Below are 19,812 nucleotides of genomic sequence, written 5' to 3' on the forward strand. Positions count from 1 at the left end.
AAAAAAAATACCCAAAAAACCCCTATTTTCTTTATTGTAGACTGAATTCCTCTATCAGGATGATGCTTCCCACTGGGTAAGCTTTCTTTGCAGTTATGTTTGTGCTTAGGATACATCTCATCAGGACTTTTCAAATTTCTAGGTTTGAAAAAACTCTTTGTGAGGTTAAGCCACAAAGTTCATATATAGTTAGATTAATTTGTTTCACTTTGTTTTCAATTTTTAGAGATTATTATCTCTTTCTGAAGTTCAATTTGTTTCATAGTCAGGTACAAGTCGTGTGTCACTTAACAACAGGGATACGGCCTGAGAAATGCATCGGGTGATTTCGTCACGTGAACGACATAAAGTGCCCTTACACAGACCTAGATAGGACAGCCTGCTACACACCCAGGCTGCATGGTACTCATCTTAGGGGACCACTGCTGCACGTGCAGTCGCCGCTGACCTTGAGCAAACTGTCATTATGCTGTACATGACTGTAAAACATTTACACAAAGTCAAAGTAAAAAACATGTTCACGAAGTCTAGCTTTCCTTCCTTCCTATTCCCTCCTGTGTCCCCCTTCCTATATGCAGCCAACTTTTATTTGTCTTCGGCTTACCCTCGCGCTTTTTTTTAATGAAAAGACTTTGTTTATATGTGTGTGTATACACATATATACATATATTATTTTTTTAATGTTCCCTACTTTCTTAGATAAACGGTAATCCATTCATTTCCCGTATTAACTGCCATAACAAAAGACCACAGATTGAGTGGCTTAAACATATTATTTTCTGGAGTCTGGAAGTCCAAGATCAAGGTCGGTCTGTTGGTCTCCTCCGAGGACTCTCTTCTCTCCTGCTGCCTCTTCACAAGGTCTTCTCCCTGTGTGTGTGCACCCTGGTGTCTCAGACTTCTTGTCCAAATTTCCTCTTTAAAGGACACCAATTGGACTGGATTCGGAACCATCCTAACAGCCTCAATTTAACTTAATCACTTCTTAAAAGGCCCTATCTCCAAATACAGTCACATACTTTCTTTTTTTTTTAAGATTGGCACCTGAGCTAACATCTGTTGCAAATCATCTTTTTTTTTCTTCTCCCAAAAGCCCCCCAGGACACAGCTGTATATTCTAGTTGTGAGTGCCTCTGGTTGTGCTGTGTCGGACATCGCCTCAGCATGGCTTGATGAGCGGTGCCACGTCGACGCCAGGATCCAAACTGGTGAAACCCTGGGCTATAGAAGCGTAGCACACGAACTTAACCACTTGGCCACAGAGCCGCCCCTAGAGTCACATTCTGAGGGGCTTGGGGTTAGGGCTTCAACATAGGAATTCTGAGGGAACACAATTCATCCCATAGCAGGGCAGGGAGCTCACTACATACATCATTTTACAAGTTGTTTTTCTGTACTTAACAGTAAATACATCTTGGCATCATTCCATGGCAGTATTTGGAATTTTTCTATAGCTACAAAATACTCACTTTGTGACTACACCAGAGGTTACTCAACCCATCTCATGTTGACAGACGCTTAGTTTTTTCTATTCTTTTGCATTACAAAGAGTGCTGCAATAAATAACTTCGTACATATACCTTCTTGTATTTCTGTCACTGGATATCTGCGATGGATTCCTAGAAATGGGACTGCTAGGTCAAAAGGTAAATGAACATTTAACTTGGTTTGATATTGCCAAATTGCCCTCCAAGGAAATCTGCATTTCTAGGAAATGTATGAGCATGCCTGTTTACCCTCCAGCCTCACCAACAGAGCATGCTGTCACCCCCTGGATTTTTGCTCATCTAAAATGGTAAGAAATGGTATCCCGATGCATGCCAGAGCTGCAGTTCTCTTATGATGATGAGCAAGTCTGAACATTTTTTCATATATTTAAGGGCCATTTTCATCTCAATTTTGTGAACTTTTAAAACTATCTCGAAGATATTTCTTTTTTTTTTATAAAGATTTTATTTTTTTCCTTTTTCTCCCCAAAGCCCCCCGGTACATAGTTGTATATTCTTCGTTGTGGGTCCTTCTACTTGTGGCATGTAGGACGCTGCCTCAGCGTGGTCTGATGAGCAGTGCCATGTCCGCGCCCAGGACTCGAACCAACGAAACACTGGGCCGCCTGCAGCGGAGCGTGCAAACTTAACCACTCGGCCACGGGGCCAGCCCCTCAGAGATATTTCTATAGTTGTTCATTTTTTACTCAATTTAGAAGCTCTTGAAATATTAGTGATATTAATCCTTTGGGTTTGATATGAACTGCAAATACTCTTCCAAGTTTGTCCTTTGTCTTTTAAATATTCTATGGAGTTTTTTTCCCCATGCATGCTCCACATTGTGTGGGTCAAATAGAGTGAAATTTACCAATCTTTGACTTCACTATTTCTGGTTTCTGAGTCCTAAAATTTCTCTATTTCTAGGATATAAAGGAATTCACTTATGAATTCTAATGCTACTCCAGGTTAGCAATTTTATTTATTTTCAAATTTTTTCCAGCTTTAATGAGGTATGATTGACCAATAAAAACTGTAAAAATTTAGGTTGTACAATGTGATTTTTTAAAGGTGTACAACACAATGATTTAATATACATATATACATTGTGAAATGATTATCACAATCAAGTTAATAAACACACCCATCACCTCATATAGTTATCAGTTATCGTTCTGTGCTTGTGGTGGGAACAATTAAGATCTACTCTCTTAGCAAATTTCAAGTATCCAATACAGTGAAGATCTCTACTAACTCCTGCCAAGAAAGAGGAGCCTATTGCTCACTTCAACTAAACCTTCCTCCTCCCGACGTTAGTTTTGGTTCTTCTATTGGTTACCTTTGAATTTACATTTGCACTTCTTTTCACTAACTTTTAAAATATATCTTGAACCCCTCATTTGTAAGATGATAGTTATAATAACAGCCACTGTGCTTACTATGGCCAGGCATTGTTCTAAGCATTTTACACGTATTAACTCATTTAATATTCACTACAAGCTTATAAAATAAATACCATTACTACCTCCATTTTGAAACAAATAGAGGAGTCAAGAATCTGCCCACCACTCCACTGCCAGGAAGTGGTCAAGCCAGGATCTCAAACCCAGGTTGTCTGGCTCTAGAGCTGCACTCTCCACCACTATACTGTCAGTGCTAACACCTCACCTCCACCTTTCCTACCCATGTTTCACCTGCTGCTGTTAGCCACGTTTAGATCGTCTTGCACAACAACCAAGTTGCTGAAGCTTTGCCCTTGTTTGAAAATACACAGCATTCACCTGGTTATGACTATGTAAACATTTTTCCCTGCTCTGCCAAGGACAGAGCTCATCTTCTTTCCTTTCCTTGGGCGCCCCCTGTAGATGATTCTTAGCACTATAAAATATGCTTTTCCTTACACTCCATTATTGCTTGAAATCACACTAAAGTTGGCTTCATATTTGCTCCAGAACTTCTGCATACAGACTTTTATTTGAAATGGTATATAATTACCTTTCTTTTCCTTCTTACATGGCACACCTTCCATTTTCTCAATCACAGGTCTTTGTGCTTTTCCCTCCAGAGACCTTCTCCCTGGAGCATCCTTCCCTCTCCCTCAAGTTTGGACCGGCTGCTCTTCGAGGCTGCCTGAACATGACGACCAGAGATTTCCCCTGGACTGCCCTCCCATATCATGAGGTCCACCGGGTCGTGAATTCTCAAGCTCGCTTCCTCATTTTGCTGGAGTATCTCCTCCAGTAATATGCAAGGGAAAACTTTCAGAGTCCTTGAGCGTCTGATGTCTTTATTTTATCTTTCACATTTAATTCAGTTTGGCTGGGTGTAGCATATTGGGCTGAAATTAAGTCTCCTCAAAGCTTCAAACGCCCTGTTGAATTATCTTTCAGCATATAGACTGCTGTTAAACTTGACAGCACTCTGATTCTTGTTTTCTGGAAGGAAAAGTCTACTCTTCTCATTACCCTAGTTGTTCACTGTCACACTGATGTGTCCAAGTCCCGGCCTGTCTTCGCTGTACCAGACACTCAGGAGGCCCTTTTAACTTAAAGACTCCTTTCTTCAGTTCTCGGAAATCCTCTTCTTTTATTTTGATAATTTCTTTCCACTCTATTTTCTTATTCTGAGATTCCTCTGAAGTCTCCTAGACTGGTCTTCCACGTCTCTTAGTATAGTCTGTCTCTCTTTTGCTCCACCATCTGGGGGACTTTCCTTAATTTTACTCTGTAGTCCAACTACCAGATTTTATATTTTTTGCAAGTATTTTTTCTCTGCTCCTTTTTCATAGCATCTCCTTCTTAGTTTTATGTAGCAATATTTTCTTAAATCTGAGTATATCAGAGTATATATATATTTTTGTAAAGGTTCCTTTCATTCCCTGAATAACTTTTCTCTCTTTTTCAACTTATTAATATTAATCTTTCATGCTCTTGTTTCTACTCAGCTATCTGATTCTTATTTAAGAAAAGATTGGATAAACTGGTATGGGTTTCCTCTGCTTTCCAGCTCAGCCTCTTTCCTCCATGGAAATTCTACTAGGAGCTCTGTGTGGGGCAGGGCAGAATGGGGAGTGTTGACCGCAGGCTGCGCTTTAGAGCAAGAGCTAAGAGTCAAGACTGGGGGACTGTCCAAATGTCAGAAGAAGGGCTTTAACCTAGATGGCAACATCTGTTCTGAGCTGGGGGGTGGGGGGTGCTAACTGGTACAAATTGTGTCATATATAGGACTTCAAGTAATCTCTCTGCTTTTCACTACCACTGCTCACTCTCACCATCCCCTGTACCTGCCCATACTGGACCCAGAGTCTCCTGAGACTCCCACAAGCAGGCTGGCTCCCAGCGCCTCTCCGGCTCCCTCCTAGCACATTCTGGGCTGTAAATCTTTCCACATCTTTTATCTGTCGACATGCTCCCATCTGCTTTGTCTTTCAGAAATTCATTGAAGACTGTCATCTGTTGCTTAATAACCCTCCTCACTTCCTTCCTCTTCTCATTGCTATTCTAAGCCTATTCCTTCTAGTACATCTATTATTTTGATTCAGTGGGGTCCTGGGAAAGGTTAGAGCAAAACGTAACACTCAACCTTTCTTGAACTTTCTGGCTATTGATTTTATATAAAGAAATAGGTGTACATTTCTCTAACAGTGTTTTGTAAAGAGTATATACAAAGAAAACCAATTTCTAATGTAATAATATATATTGTATGAATATTTTTAAATTTATGTGTATTTTTTTCATTAAAAGGATCTTTCGAAGGAGTAAGTGACCTAAAAAACGTGCTAAACCAGGAAAACTTCGTTTCCTCTGGCTGTGCTGACTTGGGGATGTTTGTGCCATTGTTAAACCAAGAGGCAACGGTTTCTGTTTCATGGAGCAGGAGAGAAGTTTACTGTTTTGGGGGAGTGTGTGTTGGGGTGAAACGGATGAGTACAGTTTTGGAAATGTTGATTTTTGAGGTACATGTAGGATGGTTTTAGGAAGACATGTCTAATAGGCAGCTGAGCATATATTTATAGACCAGGAAGATTTGGGAGTCATCAACCACGCCACATATAAAGTCATCCAGAAAATAAACAATCCACAAGGGCAAAGAGTAGAACTGTAGGTAATACAAACATCTAAGAAAGGGCAGAAGAAAATGAACCTTGAATAGAGACTGTAAAGGAGTGTTCTCAGTTATATCCAGTGCTGCTGAGATGGTAAGAACAAGACCTCAAAGGATGCACTGGATTTCAGTCACTAAGATTCTAAATACCTGGGAGAAATAAAGTGAAGTGGTGAAGTGGTGGAGAATGAGACCAGACTTCAGATAACATGTGAAACATGAATTTGTAGTAGCCCCTGTATAAGTCTCTCCAGTAGCAACGTTACACGGGACAGAGATAATGGTTAGATTGATCCAGAGTTGAGGTGGTATGAAAGGGATGAAGAACTGAGATTACTGACAAGAGCTGTTCAAAACAGCTCACGTGGTCCAGGATGAACAAGGAAAGAGGAAATTAAGGGATATTTGAAAGCTTTCGAGTAACGAGAGGGGCCAGAAGATTAACAGAACTAGAAGAGGTACCTGAGTAAGGGAGTGAGTACGCTGACAGAGAGGAGGCTGGGGTCAGAGTCGACACAGAAACGTACGTTATGAAAAGTGGGAGGGTCTTAGGTACTAACAAGCTATAGTGTATGGCAGAGGTAGGTCCAGATTATTGAAGTAGTGTGGACCAGGAACTGGGTTAAGGTGCAAGATGGGCAATCCATAAAAAGACAGTGACGTCATCTGAGCTGGCATTGGCCTTGAAGTGTTCGGAAGACTGAGAACTAGTTTCTAAACTCTTCCTTAAAAATAGGGAAGTGATCCAGCCACCGGCAGAAGCAAAGTCAAACAGGTGGCAGATGATGCACTCATCCCTGTCCAAGAAATTAGGGAATTCCCCAAATAAAGTGAGGTTACATTAGATTCAAAGACAAGAATACATTTAACATTTGAGTGCCAACAATCTACTGTGCTGGATGTACATAACATAATAATGAAGATGCAAAATTGGCCCTCAGGTAATTGATAGTTGAGCACATAATCTCTTATGGCCCTTTCTATTCCATGGCAGGATGATTTTAATACTCTTGGCCTGATGCTAACTAGAAAAAACTTTGTTTCCATGTTTTCCTAACCATACAACAAAGAAACACACCACTTCTACTCTTCATTATATCTTTAGACACACGCTCACCTGGTTCTTTTTAGGAAGTGCTCTGTCTGTGCACTTGCTTCCTTGTGACTTCCTCCTATTAATTTTCTTTTCTTTACAAGGCTGAGCTTCTGTATTAAATAAGCTGCCAACACACTCTTCTGCAAAACTAAGCAATTGCTATGAAGAAATTTAAAGTAGGGATCCATAAAACACAAGTAGTTACATTTTAATATACATTATATATATATTTCCTTCCCAAGCTGCTCCTACCTTTTTATATCACATTTCCTCTTAATCTGAAAATTCCATTAAAAGAATTTTAACCAACTTAAACGCAAATGGGGGAAACAGTAATTGCTAATTTCTGATCTATCAAACATAGACCTAGAAGCATATGCACTCTGCCCCATTATTTTAAGGAAGAAATAAAAAACAACTTAAGAATTAGTTGATTTATTCATTCATCAAATATTTATTGACCATCTATAATTTAGCCCCTAACTGCTGTTGGGTTGTGGGGAAAAAACATCATGAACTGTTAGATCATCTAAGTTTGAATTCTGGGTTTATCATCCAACAATATCAGCTAAAATCCCGATAACAGTATACTGTATGTTTATGCATTATGATGCTATAGATGAAAATCCAATTTTGTCAAATTTAATAAAAGAACAAGACATGCATTCAACGGGAGTCATGTTTATACCAAAAACACCTGAAACCTGGTGTTAAAAAACAAAACAAAAACATAGTTTTAAAAAAGGTTATATGTATGCCATTTTCTGGTTCTGCTAATTACATGCCACTGTTCTCCTCTTCGCACCTCAATAAAATTCATAAAACCACATAGATCTCAAACCAACTTTTCAAAAATATTACTCTCCATATTAACAGAAACTCTGAAAGCATCTTGTTTTATTGGATTTTTCTTCTAAGAGAATTAATTCAACCAAATCCGAAAAACATCATTACCCTGGGTTACATACTACGTAGGATAATGTATTAACTCTGAATGACACTGACCAAACCAAGATTTTACCCATAAGTCATTTGATCAAGAAAACATAAAAAATCTATTACCAAGATTTAAAAACAAATACACTGTGCCAGATAAGAACACTTACGCTTCTTCTGTTAGAGGTCCGTGTTGTTCTGCCAACTTTACAGGAGGATGTTTTCTCGTGGTTATTTGAAGAGCTAAAGGTATCAGGGCCTGATGACGAAGACACAAGCAAAATTAGGATAGCTAACAAAAAGTTGTAAGATCCACCATCTTTCAGACATACCAGATACTCTTTTGGATATCCATTTTTGCTGTTAGTATCATTTCCTATCTAAACATAAATAATTAATTACCAAGAGGCAATTAATGGTTTTGATCCAAAACCATTTGGTACGGATCAAACATAATGACCGACATTTTGGACAAGATCAAATTTCAATGATGTTTTGGCATGAACCAAATGTCTTATGGACATTTTGGACAAGACCAAATGTCTGCTAATTGATTGCAAAACATATTACCCTACTAAGATAACAGATTAAATCACATTACAATAAATACCCATATTTCACTATGTCCATTTATTCCACGCTACACTTTGTACAATGAAACTGCAATAAAGGACATTAAGACGATCGTGAAAATAGTTTAATTTTACACAGTTCAGGAAAATTTTAATTTGATCACTTTTAATGGTATAAATAAAAGGCAGAATAATGTGTTACAGAGCATAGGCTTTGGAACGAGATACACTATGCTTCAAATTTTAGCTTTAACTTAACACTATGTCTTGGATTCAGTGCTAATAAGCTTGGTTTGTGCCCTACAGCCAAAAAGAAGCTATGAAAGGATTCTGACCAGGTGAGAAACATCCTAAGAGCTTTTCCCAGGACATTCACCAGCCGAGGCCTAGTTTGTTGGGAAATTGCAGAGAGATCTTTGTTGCCTTGTCATGATCATAAAAAAGCCAGAAACATTGGAAAGTACATGTGCCCAAGATGCCATGTTAATGTGGATAAATAATTTTTGATATTTAAGAATGACCCATTATCGCTTCAACTGTGCACACTGTGACAAGAAGCTTACTGTTGATACTTAAGAGCTGAGAGGGCAACCCCATTGCTGCAGTCACTTAAAAAATGGGGCTCCCCATCTAAGGACGTTACATGTGGGTGATGATAAGAGTGGGACTTGGAATGGAAAGGGAGGGATAAGACACTTCTTATAAGCTCTTCTATACTATTTGGTTTTTTAAAACCAAGTATATATGGTTATAATAAAAATGAAATTTTAAAAAGAAATTAAGGACATTAAGTTTCATAATTAGACATACTGAAAATGACATTTATGATTATGGGATAAACCAAAGTTACTACCTGAAAGAGTCTCAGAGATGGAAGACTTAAGAGGACTCAGAACTGCAAATGACACCGGAAGAGGTTCTATGTTTTCCTAAACAAAGACAAGTAGAAATTAGGCACCCTTAAATCCAGTGAACATAGAAATAATGTGCCCAAAAGAAAATAAGGATTCATTTTTGTAGGCAGAATTGTAATAAGTATAAAAATGGGAAACCAATAAAAGATGAAGGAAAAAAGTCAAAGATACTGAATATAAAAATACATTTCATAATATTTACCAATCATCTATAATGAAACCATGCCTACTAACTGCAATCTACTAAAATAAATATAAAACTGTAAGGGAAAGTAGCCATAAAGACCCACTAAGAAGTTACTTTTTGCTTTATTTAAAATGCCATGTCCTAACACCTATAAAGTAAATAAGACAATTCATTAATAAACACAACCTAACATTACAATATTATTCAAGGGAACTTCAGGGTAAAATTGCAATATAAACACAGATGTCAGATCTTTTCTTTCCCATGTAATAGCCAACATGATGGTAGTTGTCGGTTTTTCACAGATAAAATTTGTCAGAAATTCTCTTTTATCACCAGTTTGCTCAGTTTTTATCAGAAATGAATCCTGGATTTTGTCAAATGCTTTTTCTGCATCTACTGAGATGACAATACAGTTTTTTAAGTCTGTTAACATGGCAAATTACAGAGACTGTTTTTCAAATATTAAACCAACTTTGCACCTCTGGGCAAATCTCACTTGGTCAATACGTATTGTCTTTTTACACATTATTATGTTAAGGAGGATACTGGACTGTAATTTTCTTATGTCTGTCTGGTTATGCTATCAAGTTACAGCTGACATGAATGAAATGGGAAGCAGTCCTACCTCCTCAACTTGATTTGAAGAGTCTATGCAGAATCAGTACTCCACCTTCCTTAACTATTTGGTAGAATTCATTAGTACAATGCAGTTTTCTTTGTGGGAAAGTTTTAACTACAACCTAAAGTTCTTTAGTTGATAATGGGGCTAACAAAGTAATCTATTTCTTCGTGAGTGAGATTTGATAGTTTGTGTCTTTCAGGAACTGGGCCTAGTTTATCCAAGTTGTTGGATTTATTGCTATAAAGTTTTTCATAATATTCCTTTATTGTCATTTTAATATCCATTAGAATACGTAGTTAGGTCACTTCTCTCATTCCTCATATTTTTAATTTGAGTATTCTCTCCTTTTTTCCTGAATAGTCTGATGAGAAGTTTACTCTTCTCTGTTCACTGTGGGTGATTTCCTCTAGTATTTCGTCCAGCTTGCTGATCTGTTGTTCTGTATCATCTGCTCTGCTACTGAGTCCCTCTAGTGAACTCTTCATTTCCAGGATTGTATTCTTCATCTCTGATTGCTTCTTTTTTATATTTTCCAGTGCTTTGTTGAAGTTCTCACTGAGTTCATGCATTCTTCTCCCAAGATCAGCGAGCATTCTTAGGACTTTTTGTTTGAACTCTTTGTCAGGTAGATTGCCGTAGGCCTCCAGCCTGCAAGGCTGTTGTCAGCTCTCTCAGGATTGTAGTTGGGTGGGGCTGGTCCCAGGCATGGAAGCACCCCATTGATTCAGGTTTTGGAAGGTGGAGCTGGTCTCTTATGTGGCTGTTTGGGAAGCACAAGTCTGCTGCAGCTGACAAGCCCCACCACCCACAGGGTCACATACCCATCAACACAGTCCTGCCCCAGGCACGTGCCCAGACCCACTGAAGAGTACCCAGCTGCCCCACTGTAGAGGCCCCAAACACTCTGTCATTGCAGGCCTTGCCCCACAGAGGTGGACCCAATCACCTGGCTGCAGAGGTTCCAGGCACCCAGCCTATGCAGGTCCACAAGTCACCTGAAGGCTTGCTGTTGGGTGGGGCCAGTCCCTAGGGCAGCCTGCCTGCCCTGGCTGAGCTGGATTAAATGAGTGTTCTAGTAGGTGTGGCTGACCTCTGGGATAACAGGCCAGGGGAAGAACCTCCAATGGCGTCTGCCATCATCTGTGTGAGCATACGTGTACTAGGTCACAATAACAGCTGCCGTCAATGTCTCAGTCCCTGGAGAGGTCTTGCCTTTCACCAAGATGCACCATGAGCCTACCAGGTGAGTCTCTTTTCACCAAAGGACTGTGCACTTTTCTTACTGGTGATTTAAGATTGCTTTCTGAAACAGGTGAATTTGTGTTTGGGCCCTTTAAGAGCAGGCTTTTCTTTCTCTTACATCTGATAGTATTTCTGGAGGTATTTCCAGTCGTTGTTAATAGCCAGCAAAGCCAGATATTATGACACTCATCTCGGTTGTGCTGAGTCCAAAAGCTGCTTAGAGTGGTAAAGCTCTCCTACTCAGATCCCCGACTCCTCCAGGGAAGGCTGCGTACCTTAGGATTGCTCCTGGACGACTGTGAAGCTCTGTGGCTCGCAAAGGTGTTTTTTTCCCCTCTCCAGAAGGGAATTTCTGTGTCTTCCACCTCAGTCAGGACTGTCCCTTGTTGCAGGGGTTCTTTTTATGCAGTTTTCAGTTCTGTCTCAGGGGTAACTGTCCCAAGAGAAGCTGTAAATTTGTTGTGTCTGTGGGAGGAGGTGAGTTCAGAATCCGCCTACACCACCATCTTGACACCGTCCAGGAAGAAGTTTACAAATATTGATTTTGTAAAGCACAATCTTTTGATTTCAATGATGTTTCTGTATCGTTTTTCCGTTTCCCATTTCATTGATTTCTGCATTTATCTTTATTCCTTCCTTTCTTCTGCTTACTTTGGCTTTAACTTTTTCTAGTTTCTTAAAGTAAGAAGTTGAGATCATTAACTTGAGATGTCTCTTATTTTGAAATACAAAGCTTAATCATAAAACATTTCCCTCTGAGCACTGAGTTAGCTGCGTCTCACACGTCTCTGTTGTCGTGTTATGGTGGTTTAGGCTTCACGTGCACATCTTTAACTGACACCCCTCTGTGTGGAGCCCAAGAAGCCCTCCCAGCCTTTACCCACGTCATTTTTGTTGTATACTTTACTTACAGAGGTTATAAACCAAACAATACATTGTTGTTACTCTTGCTTTGAACAGTTATCTTTTACAGAGATTAATAATAAGAAAAAAAAGTCTGTTATATTTGCCCACATATTTAGTGTTTACAGTGCTTTTCATTCCTTTGTGTAGATGCAGATTTCCATCTGGAACCATCTTCCTTTTGACTAAAGGATTCCTTAACATTTCTTCTAATGCTAACCTGCTATGGTAATCAATTCTTTCAGCTTTCATATGTCTGAAGAAGCCTTTATTTCACCTTTGTGTTTTGATAGTTTCACAGGATATAGAACTCTAGGTCGACAGGCACTTTTGGTTTTTCCTCTAAGTACTTAAGTACATCTTTAAAAGATGTTGCTGCACTGTATTCTATTTCTTCTTTATGTCATGTGTCTTTTCTATGGCTCCTTTTAGGCCATTTATCATTGATTTTAAGCAATGATGTGTCTTTCCATATAATTCTTATTTCTTGCCCTGGGAATTTGTTGCACTTTAGGATCAGTGGGTTTATAACTTTATCAAATTGGGAAAATTTTCAGCCATTATTCTTCAAATAGTTTTTCTATTCCTTCTGATCTTTCCGTTTCTTTGGGGACTCTAATTACACGCATATTATGCCATCTGCAGTCGTCCTGGCTCACCAACTGTCTGCTCATTCTTGTTCAGTCTTTTTTTCTCTCCATTTCATTGAGAATGCTACATCTTCAAGTTTGCTAATCTTTTCATTTGCAGTCTCTAATATGCTATTAATCTCATTCAACGTATTTTTCTTCCCAGAGATTGTAATTTTCATGTACAGAGTTTGACTTGGGTCTATCTTTCATGTTCTTTACAAGCTAAATCTTTCTTCCACCTCCTTGAACATATGGAATATAGTTCAAATAACTTTCAATGTGTTTGTCTACAGATTCTACCATATGTGTCACTTATGGGTTTATTTCTGTTGATTAATTTTTCTCCTCACTATGGGGCATCTTTTCCCATATATCAACTAATTTATAATTGAATGCTAGACATTTTGAATTTAAGATGGCTTGGTGCGGGATGGTTTTGTTATTCTTCAGCTTTATTAGGCAATGCAGTTAAATTACCTGGATGCAAGCTGGATCCATTTCAGGCTTGCTTTTTAAGCTTTGTTAGGGTTTTCATCTAATTTTGCTCGACTAACGAGGCAACACTCTCCCAAGTATCTGATACCTCTGAACTACAAGGTTTTCCTGCTCAGGTTAGTGGGAGCACTATTCCTACCCCTGTGTGAGCTCTATGGATGGCTGCCTCTGCTCCATTCAGGTCACCCTTTCCCTGATGTCAGGCAGTCTCCTCGCTAGCATGTGTTGACCAGTACTCTGCCAAAGACTCCAGTGGATGCCTTTGCAGATCTCCAAAGCTGTCTCTCTGTGCCACTCTCTCCTCTCTAGTACTTTGCACCATGAACTCCAGCCTCGCTGGCTTTCCCAGACCCCAATTCCATCTTCTCAACTCTCGAGACTGCCAAGCTCCACCAAGGGAGCCCTTCCCTGTGCTGTGGGCTGGAAATTCATCCCAGGCAGTAAGTGGGGGCTGTCAGAAGGCTCGCCTCATTTGTTACTTCTCTCTCAGGGATTAGTGTCCCATACTTCCTCATGTTCTACGTGTAAGAACCACTACCACTGTTTTATATATTATCTCTGGTTTTTGAGTTGTTTCTCAGGGGAGTGTAAATTAAGTCCCTCTTATTCCATCTTGGCTGAAAACAGAATATTCTTATTTCAAACTATAACAGCAAGAGAGAGAATGAATGATAGTCCCAATTTAAAATGAGTAAGGAAGATTAATAGGCAATTCTCAAGAGAAAAGATTCAAATGGCCTATAAACATGTGAAATATGTTCAAATCACACTAATAAACTAAAAATTTTCAAGTCAGCTTTTCCTCCTATTAAGGTATCACCCAGGGCTTACAAAGGTATAAAACCGTTTATATTGCTGTCAGTCCAAATTGGTACTCACTTTCTGGATGATAATTTTAGCAATATGTATCAAAAAGTTCAAAAACATTCATATTCTTTAATCCAGTAATTGACCTACAGAAATTCATCTTAGGGGAAAAAACAGCCTATATTTATAGTATGTCAATTCTAAGACTGTTGCCCTTTCACATTTTAACACCTCTGAAATCTAAGTACATCATACAATTCATGGCATATATAATTTAACTGTCAGGATTTTTTCTTAGCGCTACATAAAATAATGGCACTTCTTACAATCAATAGTATTTAGGTTCGACAAAATACGCTATGTAGAAGGAGTTATGGAAGTACTGTTTTCACAGGAGAAACCGGTACTAATCTACCTAGAAAAATGCATTAATTTATACCATGACATATCTTTGAGTCCCTTTCAGGATTTCAAAGCATAATTATTGCTAATGCAAAAAAGGTCAGGTCTGGGGCTAGCTCTGATGGCTTAGTGGTTCAGTTTGGCAGGCTTCACTTCAGCAGCCCAGGTTTGGTTCCCAGGTGCAGACCTATACCACCTGTCTGTCAGGGGCCATGCTGTCACGGCAGTTCACATACAAAAAGAGGAAGATCAGCAACAGATGTTAGCTCAGGGCAAATCTTCCTCAGCAAAAAAAAAAAAAAAAAAAAAAAAAGTGAGGTCTGATGAAAACATAAACAAGTTTGTTCCACATTTTCACACTTACAACATTCTCCCCCTTGTCATCAAAATTTGGTTGCAATAACCGCTCAGGAACTGGTGACTGCTCAAGTAGCAGTGGACTGACATCACTCAAATCCTTTTTACGAACAGGTGTTCCTCCTTTACGCAATGGAGTATTTGCTGGCAAAGATTCATCAAACACTTCAGGGCTTAGGTCCTCTCCAAAAGTTACTCTCTTCCTCTTCTTTGTATTTAGAAAGGTCGGTACTTTACAACTTTCTTGACTTTCTATAGATAATAAATGGAAATACATTTGAAAATTAAGCTTTATTTCTTATCTAAAAGGCATAGCCTAGAATCTTTTAACTTGATTAGATTCAGCTATTATTTGTATAACATAAAACAGAGCGTGGAGAAAAAACTTCAAAATGGAAAAGACAAGCAATATTTCTAATTAAAATACAGTAATAGATTTTAAAGTAAATTTTGCATGAGAATCTTAGGAGACAACAAAATTGGAATATGAGTTTCCTTTCCAAGTTTCACTGTTAGGCAAAAATGGATAGATGAAATGGACAGACCAACTGAGACTCTCCAAAGAGATTCCACCCCTCCCCCCAACTGTTCTTCATTCCCATGCAACTTCAGAAGCATCAAGGCATTAGCAGATCACTGAAAACGCCACATACCATTTCAGGTTGTTTTAACAGGAAAATGATATCCTCAAGCTTCAAAATAAATATGAACTTCTTACCTGCTTTTCGTTCTTTGCAACAGTTTGCAAGATTTGAGGTGAAACTTGGATGAGTCCCATCGTCAGAAAGGTTGTCACAGTGTTCCTAAACAAAGCAAACATCAAGGAATAATTTCACACAAATCAATACACACACACAGTCATTAAGAATGGCAACTTTTAACTTTCAACTTTTTTTCTGTCAAGGGTAGATACTATAATATTGCAGATTACTTTTACTTTCATAAGTGTTCTAGCTTAAACATGACATTAGCCACAAAGAAAAACTGGATTCCCTGGATATCACTTCAATAAATAATATTTTAGGCCAAAATCAAAGATCAGAAATCCACAATGTGGGCTAAATTCACTCCCTCATTTTTGATCTGACAAACAAAATTAAGGAAAATGTGAGTGGCTGGAACTATAGTGTACTATAGGCAGTGTCTGGTAAGGCAGACGACATAAATTGTCTGAGCTGTAAGAACTGCACTAAAACAAGAATAAACCGATCAGGCAAATGGCATACCAGGGTGTTTTGTCTTTCAAACATGGGAACCACACCTTTTATAAGTGTACAAATCTCCTGTTTACCATATTCTTCAGTTAATAACAAGGAAATATTGTTATTTATCCCTCTAAGCTTCTCCAAGGAAGATCACAGAGCAGGCAAGTGGTGGTGATGGGACAGTGTGAATCCTGGAGAACAAGGCAGGGCAGGCCTAGCAAGGGGCCAGTGGAGCAGAGCTGGGCTGTGGGCTGGATGGGTGTCACCTCCCAATCCTCATCTGCTTGTCCAGTCTCATCCTCATCCCGACCAGCCCTTGCTCTCCACAGCTACTCACTTTCTCCAATACCAGATTCCAAGAGCAGTACCCTCTCTAAGAAACAGTCCTGCTCCTAACAAACCTCCTTAATCAACTATCTCCTATATCAATTATTTGTGAAATAAATGAACTTATAAAACACATTAAAGCATGTTAACTTTTAGATTTATCTTTAACTAAAACAACCAGGAAAGTGAGCAAACTCAAACTGTATATACCTACAAACTTTGGGCAGCTTAGTAAAAAGATCATCGGGCATAACAGCCTTCATAGGATTTTAGTGGCAGGACTCGGTGTTTGCTATTATAAAACTGCTAATCAATGAGAATGATGTGGATCACCAAGATGCTAAGTCTCTTTGAGGAGAAGATATAACAAACAGAAGATATGAATGAACAGTGCTGTACAGAGATCAAATCAGCTCTTTAACCAGAAAAATTGTTAAAACATTTAAAATAGTAATTGACCATACATCCATGTAGACAGAAGGTAGCCTAGTTCATGAGTTCTGGCCTTAGAAACAGATTTGTAGGCAAATTGTATGTTAAAATGCCTATGGATTGAAAAAACAAAAATTATACTTTTCACTTGGCAGGCACTGGTGCTAATTTCACATTATTATCCCACTTACTGCTCAAATTATCCTATAAGGTAGTTACTAATAGATAAGGAAACCAAGGTACAAAAAAGGTTAATTAATTTGCCCAGCTCTTCAACTTCAGAGTCAGGATCTGAAATCTGGCCCTCTGACTCCAGAGCCCATCCTCGCAGCCTCTCATGTGCTTACAGCCCATCATGGATTTTAATATCAGATTCATCTGGGTTCATTTAACGCCCTCAAGCCTAAGTTTCTATAAAATGGGGCTAACGTCTCTCTTGGAACACTCTTGCTGCAAGTACATGACGGATGCCAGCACCGTGCACAGGAGCACCCGACAAACGCCAGCTGGTTCCTTCGACCTCCTTTCTCAGGCTGGCTGAGCTTGGAGAAAGAAGCCCGCCTGTGCAAGCGGATCTCCAAGACCAAGTGTTCTGGTTGGGAACGGTGACCACTCACTCATTAATAATCATGAAACTTGCATAAAATACAGTCTACTTATATTAATTCTACGTACCATATTCCATACTGAGTTTAAGAAAGAACAAAAAGAAAACTTTGCACAGTGCTATAAGTGAGAAAAGGAGGCGAAAAAATTAGGGTAGGACATTTCCTTTTAAATCAGTATGAGACAACATTTCAAAGGTATTGCTTTAAAGCAAAATGAATTTTTAATCACTTTGCTTTAGGAAATGTAGCTCTATACTCACTTGCAGGCTTTCTAGACACAGCTTAACAGAGGGTTTCTTTAGCACAGAACGAAGGACGATGGTCTCAGAGGATGGACTGTCCCTCTTGCACAGTGCGGGGACTGGAGCCCTGACGTCAGGAGCTGTATCAGTAAAGTTGTCAAGTGAAACAGCCTCGCTCGATCCACTGTCCTCCACACAGTCAGCAACCTGGATTCCTTAAAAATGAACAGGTCAACATGAGAGGTGGGAGACATCTGAACCAGTTTGTTCTACACCAAAAATGTTACGTATCTGCAAAGGGAAAAACACTATCAAGAAATTCAAGTCTAACATATCCTGCTTCGGGAGTAACAGCTGGGATTTCACTGAAAACACAAAAAGACAGCGACGTGGCACTGGTCACAGCTGTGAATTCAAATCTAACTCCTGAGGATAAAGGAACTAAGGCGTTCTGGCTCCCTTGGACATCTGAGGAGGTGTCCAGCATCAGCTATTCACTACTAGCCTGCCTCTACTCATGACACCTAGGACTCACACCACAAAACTGACCTGAGCCAGGCAATGAATAGTGACTTATTCTATTGCTGGAGGAAGCGACATTTCAGCATGCAAGGGTGGTGAGAGGGAGAGGATGGGATGCTGAGGAGAAAGATTATCAAATCAAAACATAAACACACTGTATGTGCCCCAAACAAGGCAGCCCTCCTCCCCCGACAAATTCTTCTTCTTAAGAGAGCACTGCCTTATGATCAATATTTAACAAATATATATATATATATGGCACTTATGATGAGACAGGCACTTTTCTAGGTGCTAGAGATACAATAATGAACAAAACATACAAAGGCCCCACCTTCAGGGGACAGACAATATAAAATATAGTAACTGGGAGGAGTGGCTGTTAAAAGGGTGGCATGAGGGATCCACGTGATGGCACTGTTCTCTCTCTCAACTGCAGTGTGGTCACCTGAGTCTACACATGCGATAAAATCACCTGCAACTAGATATACACACAAATGAGTGCATGTAAAACTGGTGAAATCTGAAAGAAAGGCAGTGGATTGTATGAGTGTCAATTTCCTGCTAGTGACACTGGATTATAGCTATACAAGATGTTACCACTTGGGGGGAAGTGGAGGAAGGGCACACTGGATCTCTTTGTATTATTTCTCACAAGTGCACATGTATCCACAATCATATCGAAATAAAACGTTAAAGAAACTTATCTCCAACAACAAGCAGTAATACACGCCATTAAGGAAAATAATGTAGAGACAAGGGACAGGTCATGATAAGGTAGGAGGGCTGATGCTGTTTTGGGGTGTCCAGGGACAGTTTCCTGAGCAGGTATTTGAATAAGGTGAGGAAGCGAGCCTCAGTGTACACGTGAAGAACATTACACCCAAGTGCAAAGACCTAGATAGGAATGTACTTGGCAGATGAGAGGCAGGGCAAGGCCAGCGTGCCTGAAACCAAGTGAGCAAGGAGAAGAGAGCTAAGAAATAAGCTCGGAGAGAAGACTAAAGACTACGTCAACTAAGGCCTAGTAGAAAGGGTAAGGAATGGATTCTAAGTATCCTGAAAAGCCAACGAAAGCTTTTAAGAAGGGGAATGACATAGTGCGACTTGCATTTGAAAAGAAGCATGCTGGCCACCATGAGGAAGACTCTAAGAAAGAGATGGGATGAGGGGGGAAGCAGGGAAATTACTTAAGAGAACAAAGAAAACAATCCAGGCATGAGAAGACGATAGCCTGGACCACAGTGACGGTTTTAGGACGTGAGAAGTGGTTAGACATTGGATACATTTTGAAGATAAGGCCAATAGCAGTTGTTAATGGGATAGGAAGTTTAACTCGAAAAAGGGAGATGTCAAGATAACTCCAAGGTTTTTGGCAGAAGCAACAGATGTATGGCAGTAGGTATCATTTACTGAGATGAAGAAAACAGAGATGAGCAGACTGGGGAAGGGAAAATAATCAACCCTGTTTGAGTATGTGAAGTTTGAGCTGTTTATTAGACATCCAAGTGGAGATCAAGAAAGGCAGCTGGGTACTTAAGCTGAGAGTTCAGGCAAGGGGCCGAGAACAGGTATTTAAATTTTGAAGTCAACAGCATCTAGACAGCATTCAATGTGAGAATGCCTGCAATCACTAGGGAGTGGTATAGAGAGAAAAGTCCAAGCGCTGAAGCGGGGCATTCAAATGTTTAAAGGTCAGGTTGGAAGAGGAGGAACAAACAAA

The 19,812-nt window shown here is 39.5% G+C and overlaps 1 protein-coding gene across 5 annotated transcripts in view; it reads right to left on the reverse strand.

Annotated features, from left to right (window-relative positions):
- CDCA2 (cell division cycle associated 2) overlaps positions 1-19,812 on the reverse strand; it is a 50,283-nt gene that overhangs the window by 10,984 nt on the left and 19,487 nt on the right. For 4 of the 5 annotated variants that reach the window (XM_014830496.3, XM_044766850.2, XM_070505190.1 and 1 more), the window contains exons 8-13: positions 17,589-17,785; positions 15,475-15,559; positions 14,764-15,008; positions 9,046-9,121; positions 7,791-7,879; positions 6,706-6,843 (exon numbers count right to left, since the gene is read on the reverse strand). In XM_014830496.3, coding sequence (XP_014685982.1) covers positions 6,706-6,843; positions 7,791-7,879; positions 9,046-9,121; positions 14,764-15,008; positions 15,475-15,559; positions 17,589-17,785 — 830 coding nt within the window. The remainder of the gene's footprint in view (positions 1-6,705; positions 6,844-7,790; positions 7,880-9,045; positions 9,122-14,763; positions 15,009-15,474; positions 15,560-17,588; positions 17,786-19,812) is intronic. The other variant, XM_070505189.1, reaches the window with a different exon arrangement.

The sequence above is a fragment of the Equus asinus genome, chromosome 3 (assembly GCF_041296235.1).
Source record: "Equus asinus isolate D_3611 breed Donkey chromosome 3, EquAss-T2T_v2, whole genome shotgun sequence".
NCBI classification, from domain to species: Eukaryota; Metazoa; Chordata; class Mammalia; order Perissodactyla; family Equidae; genus Equus; species Equus asinus.